This window comes from Mirounga leonina, unplaced genomic scaffold, assembly GCF_011800145.1.
Source record: "Mirounga leonina isolate KUSES-001 unplaced genomic scaffold, KU_Mleo_1.0 Mir_168, whole genome shotgun sequence".
NCBI classification, from domain to species: domain Eukaryota; kingdom Metazoa; phylum Chordata; class Mammalia; order Carnivora; family Phocidae; genus Mirounga; species Mirounga leonina.
Window position 1 is genome coordinate 49,635,570 of NW_023270426.1, and position 15,693 is coordinate 49,651,262.

The 15,693-nt window shown below is 46.4% G+C and overlaps 1 protein-coding gene across 8 annotated transcripts in view; it reads right to left on the reverse strand.

Moving 5' to 3' along the window:
- Nucleotides 1-748: 748 nt before the first annotated feature.
- LHFPL2 (LHFPL tetraspan subfamily member 2) overlaps nt 749-15,693 on the reverse strand; it is a 154,080-nt gene continuing 139,135 nt past the window's right edge. For all 8 annotated transcript variants that reach the window (XM_035014715.1, XM_035014714.1, XM_035014712.1 and 5 more), the window contains one exon: nt 749-2,793. In XM_035014715.1, the coding sequence (XP_034870606.1) occupies nt 2,537-2,793 (257 nt within the window). In that variant the 3' untranslated portion in view covers nt 749-2,536. The remainder of the gene's footprint in view (nt 2,794-15,693) is intronic.

A 15,693-nucleotide genomic window follows, 5' to 3' on the forward strand; every position in this document is an offset into this window, starting at 1 on the left:
AACTGTCAAGTGAATTCCTTCTGGCCAAGAGAAGTAACATTTTCACTTGTGACTACTGTTTTATCAGGGTGTTCTAGAGAGATGCCACCACCTTAGCCAAAGAGCAGTCAGGTAGTAAAGATGATGGCCATTCTCAGAAGGTCCTCAGGGCTTAGGACTTTAACTTGTCTGTAAAAAGGGAGTTAAGAGAACCCATTTCCTAACACTGATTTTTGTACAGAAAAAAAAACAGTAGAGTGAATCTGCTGATGAAAGGAATCCCTCCTCCCCCGCTGTTTTTTTGAATGAAAATTACTGCCAAGGTTTAAAAAGTAGTTACGGTGGGCACTGGGAGTTGGTTAGAGCATAAAAATACACAGCAGGGACTGGAGCCCTGTCCATCGGCTTCCATACCCTATTTCTGTGTGGTGTTAGAGATAGGGTTAATTGTTTCCTGAGCCCATACAGTAGGCTGCTATGAGCAGAACTATTTACCCCTTCTCTTTTCAAAAAATAAAAAATAAAAAAAGGTCGTAGGACTTAAATCTTGCTTACTCGGGGGCGCCTGGGTGGCTCAGATGGTTAAGCGTCTGCCTTCGGCTCAGGTCATGATCCCAGCGTCCTGGGATCGAGTCCCGCATCGGGCTCCCTGCTCCTTGGGAAGCCTGCTTCTCCCTCTGCCTCTCTCTCTGTCTCTCATGAATAAATGAATAAAATCTTTAGGAAAAAAAAAAAAAAATCTTGCTTACTCTGAACTTTGGTCTAAGAAAGGTGAACTGCTTAAAGCCTGGTTCTGTACCACCACCCCTCTTGCCCTTAGCTCTTAATCTGGGTGATAAGATGATTTGTGGTATAGGCCGAAGGCCAGAAGAGAATAAAGGTTTAGTTGCTCCAGTCCATCTACATATAAAGCAACTGTTTGTTTTGCACCAAGACATGGTTTTAGACTCAGCCTGGAGATGATTCACTTCAGGCGGTGTTGTAAAATCTGAATCAGGTTTCTATGCCTGGTGGCACTTAGCATACAATACCTTACCCAAAGAAGGTGCAAAGTCATTATTTGCTAAGCTTTCAAAACAAAGCAAGCTCTTAGGGGAACAGATTCATAAGCCCAAATAGACCTGTACTTTTAATTCTTCCAGAAATCTCGTAGGTCCACTCCAAACTTGCTAAACTGTGCAGGAGTGTTTCTGTATCATTCTGAAGTTCTGAAGCTTCGGTAATACCCAGCTAGGTTCTTGCCACTGAGATCATTCCAAAGTAAATTTGAGGTGGTGGTGAATACCATTTTTCTGCATCAATTTTCTTGGCAATTTATAGAAACTAGATTATAAGCTCCTGAATCCTTTTTAATAGTGGTGTTCCATTCTTTCTGTAAACAGGCATAGGCAGGTGCTATGAGCTTGGTCTAGCTCTCATTTTTGCATTAAATTTCCACTCTTTGCTTCTCTGGGTGTGAAGGCTTGATGCAACTCACCCACTGAAGTAATTTTAATGTTCTTTCAGTCTGCTTTCAGAAACAACACTAGTAACTGGAGAAACTGAACTCCCATGACTAGCTCCTCTTTTTCCTGCAAAGGTCATTCCATTGCTGCTGGGGTTGGAAATATAGCTGACTACCAAACAGTGGGAAAAGGTCTCCCCGCAAGTGCTGAGATTCTGGCAAGTTCTCTCAGTGAATATCTGAATGAGCCACAGTTGGCTTGGAGACCTCTGTTCCTGGAATGAGGAAATAGGGTGAGGTTTCCTTTGGCAGTCAAAGCTCCATCCTAACCCTAGGAGAAAAATACGGGATCTCCTTTAGAAGAGGAGACTGGGCCAATACTGGCGGTAGCCTGACTGCTGGGCAGTGGAATGAATTTGTCTTCCCTAGCACGGTTTTCTACTTTTCTTCCCGTGATCATATAGGCCCTTATTCTTTCCTTACTCAGATTTCTAAAATCTTGGACAGTTAAGTGATCCAACCTTACCCTGGAATTCAGCCTAGAATCAGTTCCACAATGGGATTCCACACCGACCTGCTGACCCCTTTGGTCATATGAGGCAGTGCCTTATTATGCCCTTGAACACATAAGCTATCCCCAGTAAGTATGCAGTCTTCATTTTAGTCTCTGAGACGACTTGGAAGAACTAGGAGGAGACAAAAACACCAACCCCAAAACCCCATTCTGAGGCAGTGATGCTTACAGGCATGCAGCCTTGTGGCAGAAATCCATCTCCACACAGCCTGCAAATCCAGCTCACATCTCCTGTTACCAGAGGAACTGCTGCCTTAATGATTTAGATTATCATCCTTCATGAGCTTCGGAGGAGATGGAGTCAGACTCGTCAGCTCCGGGTCCGGGTTCCTGTTCCATCTCTGACAGCTGGAACTGTGGCCCTGGAGCGCACGCAGCTGGATGTTTCCTTGCACTGGTCCTGTTAAGGCCTGGGGCCGTGCAATGGAGGCTGTGGTAGGTAAAGGCTAGTTCTTCACTTGACTCAGAGGAGGGAACCAGAGGGGTACTCTTTCACAAGGTGACACAGGAAGAAAAAGGGCATTTACGTCTCTTCCAAACTAAAGGAGGCAGATAAGGTTTTTCCCCTCTTCGATTTCTTCCTGTACTTTGTCACTGGAGGTTGCAATTTCTGCTTGTGCGGAGAAGACAGCACAGATGAAGGTGAGGACCGTGCCCCCGATGGCGGTATAGAAGGCCCAGCCCAAGGAGCAGTCTCCAGGCCTGTAGGCCGACGCGTAGTGACCGCAGTAGCCTACGGCCTTCTGACAGCCCCAGCCGGCAGGGTAGAGTATCAGACCCAGGATCAGGAACAAGCCTGCAAGGCAGAAGAGAAGAGCGGTGAAACCCCCGTGGCTTCACAGGGTACAAGTGAGTAACTGTACAGAGAGGCGGTCATCTGTTCTGTAGGAGCAGCAGGGACTGTTTTATGCAACGAATCTGACCTGATGGAGAAATACCATCACTTTCTTTAGAAATACATTTAGCCTCTTTTGTATATGCTGGAATGTGAATCCATTAATAATTTCTCTTCTACAAAAGCAAATTAAACTTATTGCTAGTTCTTCCCACAAAACTCTTACTACAGTGAGCATTTCCCTTTTGGTCTAAGGCAGAGGTTGGCAAACTAAGGCCCCCACAAGTGAAATGTGGACTTGGTTCTGTAAAGTTTTGGTTGTTTTGTTTTTTAAGATTTTATTTGAGAGAGCGCAAGTGAGAGAGCACAGGCTTGGCGGGGGAGGCAGAGGGGAGAGGGAGAGGGAGAAGCAGGTTCCCCGCCGAGTAGGGAGCCCAATGCGGGGCTCCATCCCAGCACCCTGGGATCATGACCTGAGCCGAAGGCAGACGCTTAACCTACTGAGCCACCCAGGCGTCCCTGTAAATAAAGTTTTACTGGAACGTACCCCATTGCCCAGATGTTTATGAACTTTGCCTACAGCTGCTTTTGTGCTGTAACAGTTTCAAGAGGATGGCTTATATTTTAAGTGGCAGGAGAAAAATGGTATTCTCTGCAAAATGACACCTAATATAAATCAATGCTAACTTTATACGCCCCAAAAGCTATTTTTTTTTAGATAGCTTGCAGTAGCAATTCTATCCTCATAATTTAATTGTGGTTCTAAATTCTCTTTTCCTACCTTTACTGAAGTTCTCTGGGTTTACCACACCAAAGCTTCTAAGTCATTTACAGGAACTGTCTCACAAAAAGAACATGACTGAATCTGTGGCTATTAGGCTTGAAGGATGATCAAGGACAGTGTTTCAGTCCACAGATTACAACTGTCATAGCTGTCTTCACCTTATGATGGCATGTTCTTGCCAGGCCTGGCAGTTCAGATCTGATTTTCCCTACTTCCCAAATTAATCCCATTGTTCTACTCTGGAGGCCTTCGGGGGGTGAAATGAAATACAGGGAAGTGGTTCATATGTTCACTGTCTGAAGAAGAGTACTTCAAAAAAGAAGTCTTTCTAACCCTGCAACCCTTTATTTCTGCAAAGGTCAGAGTGCTGGGCAGTAGGCAGGGAAATGCACTCCAGGGTCAGAAGCATTAAGTGAAAGGACAGCGGACTGAGGCATCCCAGAGAGGCGCTGTTCGAAATGACAGGGAGCCTGTCAAGAGTAAGACTGCCAGTGGAGAATGTGTTGGTGCTCGAAGATGCAAGGTTTTAGCAAAGACTAGCTAAGTTAAGAGGTGGGTCGGTTAGTAGTTAAGAGCTTGGACGTAGGTACCATAGAGGTCTGAATCCAAGCTATTGCCATTTATGGGCTGGGTGACCTTAGAAAAGTCTCTTAACTTGTCTGGGTATGATTCTTCACCTGTAAAACTGACTAATGCTTAACTCATAAAGTGGTTGTGGATATTAAAGTGTGTAAAAAGATACTTTATACGTCCCTAACAGTAACAGCCTTAACAAAACTGGAACACAGACTAGCAAGTGGTAACAGGTTAGAGCCTTTGGCAGACCTCGCCCATATATAAACACAAGCAGTTTAAAGTTTACCGTTTATGAATAAGCAAATCAGGTCCGTTTTGAGGGTATATTTTGAAAGGTGTAATAATTTGGGAGAGGGGAGAACCCAAGCTATAATTTAATACCCTTGGAAGAATAAACTAGTCTCCATCTGAACATACCTTACTCAGCTGGGGAGATCTAAGTCTACTGAGCTAAGTCTTCTGTATTTCTAAAGCCTACGATAAAGCCTGATTAATCCCCATGTCCTTCCCTAGGAAACCTCACCTGAGGTAGACGGCACTTTGGTAGTCTCCTCCCTCTGGTCCTCAGTTTCCACCCGGGAAACAGTGAGGTACCATGGCTGGGACTTGGGTAAGGATTCAGAGGCACTCTGTGGCCTGTCCTGGGCAAGGGAGCATTAGCTGCTTGTCCCTTTGAAAGTCCAGAGTGTGGGGCGCCTGGGGGGCTCAGTTGGTTAAGCGTCTGCCTTCGGCTCAGGTCATGATCCCGGGGTCCTGGGATTGAGCCCCAGACCGGGCTCCCTGCTCTGCGGGGAGCCTGCTTCTCCCTCTGCCTGTCGCTCCCCCTGCTTGTGCTCTCACTCACTCCCTCAAAAAATATTTTAAAAAAAGACCAGAGTGTTCATATTTAAATCGTCTCCACTGAGATATTAATTGTACATATCATTTGTATTATGTGACTTAACCAAGCCCAATAAGTAAAAGTAATGTGTTTTAATATGATTGGGACCAAAGACAGAAAGCACGGAGCGTGCTGTCCCCCAGCAGCTCTGCCCCCCGAGCTGGGATCTAGCTGGTCGTGGGACATTCAGAATACCTTAATTTGGCTGTCTCAGGTCCTCCTGGAAAGTAGGCAGTTTTAAAATAAATACAAACCTTCTTTTCATCACCTCAGATGGCTTTTCACAGCACTGTCGTGAACGCTCACTCCAGCACTACCCTCCCCACTCCGGGCTGTTCCCCTTTCCAGTAGCTCAGCTAAGCTTCCCAAGGGGCTTCAGCCCATCTTCAAATCCTGTGGTAGCCACTGGCCGATCAGTTTGTGAATAAGGACAGCAGGGAGACTTTCCTTACCACAGAGTTTGTCAGAGCCTCAGCTTGAATACGGAGAAGCCCACAGGGCAGTCCGGGTGGGAGGGTAATAAATAGTGGGCTCGGGCATGTCTGCAAGCCCCAGTGGAGGGGGTCTGGGCCGCAACCACAGGCAGCCAGCCTACACAAACACCAGGAGTGCCTTATCCAGATTCTCAGAGGGAGGAAACCTCACTGTCTACCTTGCCCTGGCTGGTGACCTCTCCTCCCAGCACTCATCGGATTGTCATTAACACAACTGACGCCATGAAAATGCAAGACCTACGTCTCAACGAGAGACAGAAAACAGGCCTTCAGGTGAGCAAAAATAAATAAAAATGTAAAAATCCCATTTTTCATCTCTCTAGTATTTAGACAAAGGCTCTGTACCAAAGGAATTCCAGTAAGTTAAACAATTCAGGTTGTCTCTCCAGTGACTGCCACAGTCAGTCCTTACCTTACCACGTCCTGACTCCACTGCTCTTGGGCCCAGTGCAGCTTATGAGCAGCCTGGGCCGTGGTGGTTCCTGGGCCCTAATAAGCATTACTTAGTCATAAAACCCTACCCAAACAGATTCTTTTTGCTTCTTAGTAAAAGTGAGAAAAAACCTATTAAAGTTCCCCATCTCAGGGTAAAATCCAGCTTTCTGTCTCCTTGGCCTTCAAGGCCCTATGATCCGGCTCCGTATTACCTATTCAAACTCACCTTTGCCTTTCTCGCCCTTGTGCTCTCTGCTCCAGCCTCACTAGCCAGAGGGCTTTTCCTTGGACATACGTACCAGCCATGCTCAGGCCTTTGCACCGGCTGTTCCTCTTACCTGCAGTGCTTTCCTTCCAGACACCGTTTAGGCCACGGTCAAGTGCCACCTTGTGGGTGTGGTCTTCCATGCCACTCTACTTAAAATTCCAACCACCCACCTCCCCCCTTTCCTTGCTTTATGTCTCCTTAGCATTTATTACTAACATAGAACATATCTGAGTCATATGAAACTTTCAATATTTAACCATTTTTGACCTATAAATACAGACACATCCTATAGTTCAACCTACTGTTTTACTTCTTTTGTTACCATCTCCATCCCAGACTTGAAGGTCCACGAGGGCAGGCATTTTTGTATTATGTATTTACCGCTCTAAAGCCAGTACTCAAAAGAGTGCTTGGAACATAGTTAAACTCGTAATAAAATCTCTCCAAACCACAGTGCCCACCGTGGAAACCAGTAAAATAACTTGACAGATACCAATCAATGAGAACGAAATGTATCAGCAAGAAAGGAAATAGAGACTCTTAGCTGGCTGGTTTAGCTCGTCACACTGCCCTGTTCCAGGCCTCTGAATCCCAGTGTTTAGAAGCAAACTTATGCCCCGAATTCCAAACAGGATTAATGACACCAACTATGAGGCAAAATTGAAGTCTTAAATAGGCATGTGAGACAATAGGCGTAAGAATATAGTCAGACATACCAATACCAAGTCTGCGTGCAAACTGAGCATGGTTTTTCTGGTCCTCAATCTGGAGTACAGCCAAGGACTCTCAGTGTGGTTGTGGGTTATAGCTAGAGACCAAATGGAAGGTGAAGTGTGCTCTGAATTTCACATAGGAGCCAAGCCAGAAAATGGTCTGATCTTCTTGTATGGCTATTTAAAAAGTAGCTTCTGAAGTTAGGCCAGCCTATAGTGAGTGGTCTCTGGGGTCTTTCCACCACCTTGCCCTCATGCATTATTGTGTTGAGAGGGGGGCATCACTGATAGAGAAAGTAAGCGACTAGGCCAGTAGGCTTTGGCTTTTCTGACTGGCCTCTCCTCCCATGTGCCTGACTAAGCAATGGCTGGTCCAGCGGGGAGGAAGAAAAGCAGGGAGGAGGATCCTGGCCAGCAACCAAAGGAATAGTCACCACCGAAAGCAGCAGTGACTCAGAGCTGTGATAACCTCTGCCATAGCTCCACTTGATAGGATGGTACCCCAGAAGGTACCATCTGCTCATCCTGGGGTCACCTGGGGATGACTCAACCTTATCTGGGAAAGAAAAAAATGAAGAACTCATGGTTAGTTACTTGGACTACCTGAGATGCCACCACAGGCTGGAGACAGAACCCCGGCGACCTCGGTGAGGCCGGCCATACGGTGCTGGCTCTCTCATGATGAGCTGGACACCAGCTCTCACAACGCAGTGCCCACCGTGTCTCTGCTGTTTTAATAACCTTTTCCCCTTCCTGGATGGCGCTTTCAGACTCAACCCCAGATTCCCAGCAGTTGAATCTTGTTGCACAGGAATCTTTCGTCTCTGTGGGCAACCTAAGCATGTGGTTTGGACTTTACTCAAATAATTAGACTCCGTAAGCTCCAAAAGGGCAGAAACTATGTCTTATCCTAGCATTTCCAGTGTCTAAAACCTAGGAGGTGCTAAAAAACAAACAAAAAACAATGAAATGCACCAAGAAAAGTCTTAGTCTTCTTGCTTTGTGGTCCACATTTATTCACTGCTGTGTTTAGACCAACCACAAAACTGTACATCTTAGGTAATTTTCTTGCTACTACCCTGGAATGAAATAATGTTATCAAATCTAAGTTTTAAGCAAATACCTTAGGTGGGAAGATAAACATCTCCGTGATCCTGCCAAGCACCCAATTTTATAAAGATTAGGAGTTCCTGAATACAATAAATAGTATTTTACTTGGTCTGAAGATGACCATCTCCAGCTTCATGAGATGCCAGGAATGGGGGTGGGGGTGGGGGGGAGTCCAGTCTGAACCACAGCTCTTCAGCCTGTGAGGGAAATGAGGAGAGGCTCCATGGCTGTTTCACCGTGTTTTCCGGCTGTTAGACCATCACCTCCTTCCCTCCAGATCAACCACACAATTGTCACTCTTTCACCACTGGCTGACCAAGGGAGTGGACTCAAGGTTTCTTGTCTTTTGTGGGTCACCCACCATTTGTACAGAAGAAGGCCATTTTTTCCTGGCCCGAAAATGTGAGAAACAAAGGCTGGCTCCTGTTCCAAAGAATAACAAGTGGGTCTTTGGACATCACATTCCCATTTGCTCTTCAGACAGGCTTTCAGACTAAATAGCAAAGACTGACTAGACCTCCGTTTGCAAAGCACTTCTCTAAGGACACGAAGAAAAGAAGGCCAGCCGTTAGGGCCACCGCCAACCAGTGGAGAAGCTCCCAGAGGGGGATACAACACTCAGCCTCCACTAGATTGTAATCAAGAAGCTCGGAGATATCCTCATCTCTTTGGAGCGTGAGCACACAGCAGACAGCTGGCAGCAGGCGGAGCAGCTTTTGATAAATTTGGGTTCCAATTAGGTAATTCGCGAGGTGAGTCCACTGGGTGTCCTGGTGCCAAGCAGGTGAGTGGCCACGGCAGTGGGGGGAGGAGTGGGCTGGCGTGGGGTTGCACAGGCGTTACACACTTTTAGGCCAGTAATACTCAAGGAATCCGGTCACACTCCACACATCAGCATTCCCTGAACATGGGGCTCTTATTCATGCTGACCCCTGGGGTACTCCATCCACCTGGAAATAGCCCCCCTCACCTAAGTCAAGTGTCCCCTCCATGTGAAACATCCGTCACCACTTCCTGCCAGAATGGTCTTGTCTGTGTGCTTCCACTACCCTGTCCCTCTTCAGCTCTTCGTCACAGTGTTCATTTTGTAGACTTATTCAACAACTGTTTACTGAGTTACCTCAGTGCCCCTCATTATACTCAGCCCTGAGGATAGAGCAGTACCTAGTAGGACTCTGAGCCCCTTGAGGGCAGAAAACTTGATTTCTCTTAGTGTACATGACAGTTTTTGTCTTAGCATTTACCATAAACCTGATGGGTGTGTCACAGTTCACTTTGGATAACAAAGGTCAAGAGTTCAACTCATTTCTTTGAAATAGCCACGGACTCATTTAGGAACCCAGCAGGAGGCCCCTTGTTTATCCCCTTTGGGTCTACCTTGTGACTCAGAGACCTGGGAATGTGGACCTAGCTTAGCCTGCACCCCAGTTTTTGTTGACCCAGCTCAGCTCACTAAAGCATAATGCCAGGAGGCTGCCCCCACGCCCCCTACGCCTCATTCCCTTGCTCCAGGGAGCCATCTCTCTAACAGGAAGTAAGGCAAATCAGACAAGAGAGTGGCTGGCTTCCAGTACCCAGCCCCGTTCTAGGACACAGCTCAGACAGCACCCCAGGCTTAATGGGAGTGGTACCTTCAATCAGCAAGTTAAAAAAAAAAAAAAAAATACAGCACAGGATTAGAGGAAGACCAAAACAGGACAGCCCTCCTTGCAAGTATTTTAGAGCATCCACCAGCATTCTAGGTGGGATGTCATATTGGCTTTTCCTTCTCAGTATCCTTTGCTGTCATTAACTTTCCAATTTCTTAACATTGGACTGCCCAGGGCTCAATCCTTTGTCTTCTTTGTATTCTCCTCATTGATCACACGTGGTCCCATAGCTTTAAATACTCTAGGCTGACATCTCCTGCACTCGGATCTCCAGATTTGCATATCCAATTACCTACTTGACCTCCACTTAGATGTCTAACAAATTATGTCCAAACCTAACTCTTGATTGCCACTCCCTGCTTCACAATCTTGTCTTTGCCCTGTGCACTTCATATCAGCAAATGGGAGTTCAATTCTTACACCCTCTCAGGCCAGAAACCTTAGGATAATTTTTGACTCCTCTCTTTCTCTCAGAGCCCACATTACTCTTTATCAGCAAGGCCTTCATTCTAACTGTTCCCTGGGCCCGCAAAGCTCTTCCTGATTACCCATATGGCTAACTCCTTTATCTTCGTCAAGTCCTTAAATCTGTTCTCCTTGAATCCGACCCTGACTATCCTATTTATAACATTTTTTTTAAAGATTTATTTATTTATTTGAGAGAGAGAATGAGAGACAGAGAGCATGAGAGGGAGGAGGGTCAGAGGGAGAAGCAGACTCGCCGCCGAGCAGGGAGCCCGATGCGGGACTCGATCCCGGAACTCCAGGATCATGACCTGAGCCGAAGGCAGTCGCTTAACCAACTGAGCCACCCAGGCGCCCCTATCCTATTTAATATTATAACTTGTCCTCTTATCATGTCAGCATAGTTGACCTCTCTTATCCTGGCTACACCTTTTTTTTTCTCCCCTAGTACCCACCACCTTTTATTTATTTATTTATTTATTTAAGATTTTATTTATTTATTTGACAGAGAGAGAATGAGAGAGAGAGCACATGAGAGTGGGGAGGGTCAGAGGGAGAAGCAGGCTCCCCGCCGAGCAGGGAGCCCGATGCGGGACTCGATCCAGGGCCTCCAGGATCATGACCTGAGCCGAAGGCAGTCGCTTAACCAACTGAGCCACCCAGGCGCCCCCCACCACCTTTTAATATACGAAATAACTTAGTTTATAGTCTGTCTCCCCCACTTTCAGTGTAAACTCCATGAAGAGAAAGAACTTTGTCAGTTTATGTATCCCAATTGCTTGGAACAATGTAAGACATGTAACAGGCGCTCAGTAATATTTGCTGGATATTGTGAATGAAAAGACTGTGATGCAGATGTTACATTTTGCAGGAAACCAATGTAACATACTTGCCAAGTTTTTAAACTATTTGGAGGAAAAAGCGTAGATAACATGAATCTCAGGAGTTGGCAATTTCGGCTAACAGAACAACAGCCATACTTACTAATGAAACCCACACAAGGTCCCAACCATGGGACTTGACTGCAAGCACTGAAAACCTCCTTTCTAGCTCTAGAAAATGATGCTCTTTGGAAGAACACAAAGATAAAAGTATTAAGTTAATTAAATGTAATAAATTTTCAGTTATCTAGAGAGCAACCTTAGTTGAGCCTCAAAACTCTGAAATTGTTTCGAACTCTGGCTGGCTGCAGTGAGGACAGCTAAAAAGACAGACTGTGGCTGGCCTGTGGGACCCTTCCAGGACACCACCTCTGGGAGGGGAGCAGTGCCGGGATAAGCCTGGAGAAGTTCAGGAAAATGGCAGGTGTCAGAAAGCAGAGGGGTACAAGGGTAAATGAAGAAGGAGGTGGGCCATGGCAGTTTGCAAAAGAGCTAAGGGTGGTAACTGGAAGCAGCACGAGCCTGGACAATGGAAAGACCAACAGAACGTGCCAGCGGTGAAGGCAGGAGGAGGCAGAACCGCTCTAGAGCACGGGAAAGGCCCCTCCCAGCAGCAGCCCGAAGGCAGCGTCACAGATGAGCACTGGTGTGCGTGGTCTGCACTCCAGGAGAGGAATACCACGTCCGGCTATTTTCCGCTAAGTCTGGGACCGTCATGTGCTAGACCAAGTGATGTACAGAGTGGTTTACAACAAAGGTAGGGATGCTGTTTAACATTTATCTGTACGTTTACCACGCTCTTCTGTCTAAATTTTAATTTTCCCCCAAGTCACCTTTCATGCTGACAGCTGGAAGGCATTCTAGCAGTCCGTAATAGCTATTGGTAGGTCAACTGTTGTTAGGTGGGGACACTCCTCTTTGACAGTACCCCTAGGCAAACATATGCTTTGAGGAAGGCACACCACATCAGACCATGTCCAGTTCCCACCCACTGAATTTGTCATCATGCTATTCTCTTCGCAGTCGTCCTGCTATGAACCTGTTACACACTCTTCACGTGCAGGGACTTTGTGAGACATTCTGTAGTGATCATTCTCAGTCACAACACAAGGCTAACCCAGGTTCTCTCTAATCTTTTAAGAAAGAAGAAATGTAATTTTTATTTAAAATTTTTACCTATGAAATTCTAAGGAGCAAGTACAGGGTTAACCAGCTATCTGGAAAACTATATAGAACAGTGATAGTAAAAAACTAGAAGTCTTAACTGTGACATAGTACACATTTGTCCCATAAAAGAACAGCAATTGTCCGAGCTCAGATGGACTCACATCCAGCTGTAAACTTGCTAACAGCGGTAAGAGGTGTGTTCCCTATTGCTTGGCTTCTCTCTCTCCATCCCTACCCCACATCCACACTCAGTGCCTCTGCCACAGTCCTCCACACGTTCTCTGTTGTTGGCCCACTTCACACATCGTTTCTCACGCCTGTTTTCTTTCTGGTCTTAACATCTTCACAAGAACCTTTTGGAAAGGTCTTGTATGGCAAAAATACTAGATTCCAAGTAAAGATGACATGGACTAAAGCTATAAACACCTTCCCCCAATTTTATACATTCATAACTAATACTTTAAAGCTAGAGGTTTATACAGATGATGAGAACCGTTTAATGGTCAGAATGACTTAAAATAACGGTGGCAACCACTGATGCTTACTGAGCCCTACAACGTGCCAGGCACGGGTGAAGCACTTTAAATTTAGTTCCTTCAGTCCTTTTCACAATGTTCCCACCGAGGAGATGAGGGAACCGCAGCCTGCAGGGATTCAGTGGGGCCCCGGCTGACGAGCGGCGGAGGCGGGCCTCGCATCCAGGCGCCGTGGCTCCGCACGGCTCGCCCCGCTCCCGAGCCCTCGGCTGCTGCCGCCTCACTGCAAACCAGACGGCCTTCTAAGCAAAACGCCTGTCGGCCCAAGGGGGGAGACTGGTACGTACTCAAAGCTGCCTTATTCCTGCACGAGGTTAGAGAGCAGGTGATGAGGAACAGCTACCAAGTGAGACAACCACGGGAATGCTGTGAGGGGCGGGCGGGAGGGAAAGGCCGCGCCAAAACAAAGGGTCATCTATTGTTCATGCTGGCTGGTTTGCTAATGCCACAGCAAGGCAACAAATAAAGGAGTTCCATCCACACCTTCTCCTTCATTACAGCCTGTCACCAGCCTCCTCACCGCAATACAGATGCCGCTGTGGAATGGCTGCCCCTGGCTAAAGAACCTTCTAGAAAGAAAACCTAGTGAGCAGGTTGGAACAATTTCAGGTTTGCTACGATGTCCTCTCCTGCAGGATGTGGAACACTCGGGTGAGCAGAAAACTGCAAGAAACCTAAAACCTATTGGCCTAGAGGGAAGAAATGTAAGCCATATAATCCACCTACATTTTCGTCTTTGCTCTGAGATTCTGTATGATTGGGAATTGTCTAAAATTGCCCATCCATGGGCGCCTGGGTGGCTCAGTTGGTTAAGCGACTGCCTTCGGCTCAGGTCATGATCCTGGAGTCCCGGGATCGAGTCCCGCATCGGGCTCCCTGCTCGGCGGGGAGTCTGCTTCTCCCTCTGACCCTCTTCCCTCTCATGCTCTCTGTCTCTTATTCTCTCTGTCTCAAATAAATAAATCTTTAAAAAATAAAAATAAAAAAATAAAAAAAATTGCCCATCCACCTGAAACAATAATGCCATCCACAGGCAAACATATCCCGTGTTCTTCCCAGGACAGCTGATGAGACAAACACAGCACCGAGAGCATTCCCAGACAGCCCCCAAATTACACCCCCCTCCAGCGGGTCAGGCCACTGTGCAACTGTCTCTTCAAGTGGCTTTCCTTAATTCACAGAACACAGCTGATGATCTTTGTCTCTCCTGCCCTCCCCCTGCATCCTCGCGCCATTACGTGCGTGCCTGCGCACCATAGCTGTAAGTCTGCCACGTGTCTGCAGGAGATCTGCTCGTCTCACTGCCTGCTCGCCGGGGATACCGCCCTCAGTCTGCGGCGTCTGGCTGGCGTGACATCTTGCTTAGGACAACTGCAGACGCCAAGATGGTGGCTCTCAGGGCCCTTCCCTCCACCCAAGGAGAGTCCTGGGCTCACGCCCCCCAAGTTGCAACGCCATCTAGCAATGGTATTCCAGCCTGCTTGACTTCTCAGATGCCAGGCAGGCCACTATCCTCAGTACCAAAATGTCAAGTTCGCCGTTCAGAGTCAGGGGTATTGAATAGTATTTATAAATAAAAGTAATAAAGTAGGGCGCCTGGGTGGCTCAGATGGTTGAGCATCTGCCTTCGGCTCAGGTCATGATCTCAGGGTCCTGGGATCGAGCCCCACATCGGGCTCTCTGCTCCTTGGGAGCCTGCTTCTCCCTCTGCCTCTCTCTCTCTCTCTGTCTCTCATGAATAAATAAATAAAATCTTTAAAAAAAAATAAAAGTTATAAAGTATTAGTTATAACATGAATCAAGGACTTCTGCCCAAGAACTGCCACATTTGGTTAATCTAGACCTTTGACATCACTTTGCCCATTAAGGTTTTTCAATTTCTCAATGAAAATTTATTGAAAAGCCAAAACAGAATTTGGTTTTAGTGCTTGCCAGTTCTGAAGTGATTCTTACTAGTTCTTTGGGTAATGGCTCCATTGATCTATTTATGCCCTGTCTGGGAGGGCAGCGGTCATGTCAGGATTGAGCTTAGCAGCACTGGTGAACGCTTTACTCTTTTCCAGATACCTAGAAATGTATAGCTGTGCTAGTGCAGATTATCATAACGCGGATCATGTTTTTATCAATGCATATACATTTACTGAGGACTTACTTATGTATGTAGCAGGGCCCATTGTGAACAGTAGAGATAGAAATGTGAAAAAGACACAATCTGCACCCTTGCTTACATTCTAGAACAGTGGTTCCCACACTTCTGGACTTCACACACTAGTACAATAGCCAGAAAAATTACTGGAAGGCCAACATTTAAGGACACTGAAAACCATCATCTCCTTTCCTCCTCATTTCATAAGAGGATATTTTAACACAAAAACTGTGAAGGATGTAATCTGAGAATTAAAGATAGTTCTTTAAATGGAATACATTCACCTCTATGAAATCTTACTACATTGTCCCGGTCTTTCCTACTTTTGCTGTGGACTGCGGAGACCTTAGCAGAGTGGACCAGGATTCATTCAAAGGCAGTAACTGCTGGGCAAGAGGCCCCTCTGAGGAGAGGGCAGAGGTTGCCTGTGTCAGGCTGGGGACACCTCTCTAAGAAGCAAGTAATAGGCTGAAGGGTAAGAAGGCTCTTTGTGAATTCTGTCTCTTTGGAATCCAGAATCCAAATCTGCATTCGCTGCACCGCATTTTAAAATTTCAAGAGTTTATGGAAAAGCCACAGTGGGCCCAACTTTGACATTTAATAACTCTGCTTTGATAGGCAGATCAGGAACTGGAGGTCAAAGGGTTCACTGGTAATCAACAGGGTTTTCAGCTGCTACCACAGTGTCTTTGTTAAGCAGATTATATCTACATGTCATCTTCATACATGATTAATAACATTAGAGGTTTTTAACCAA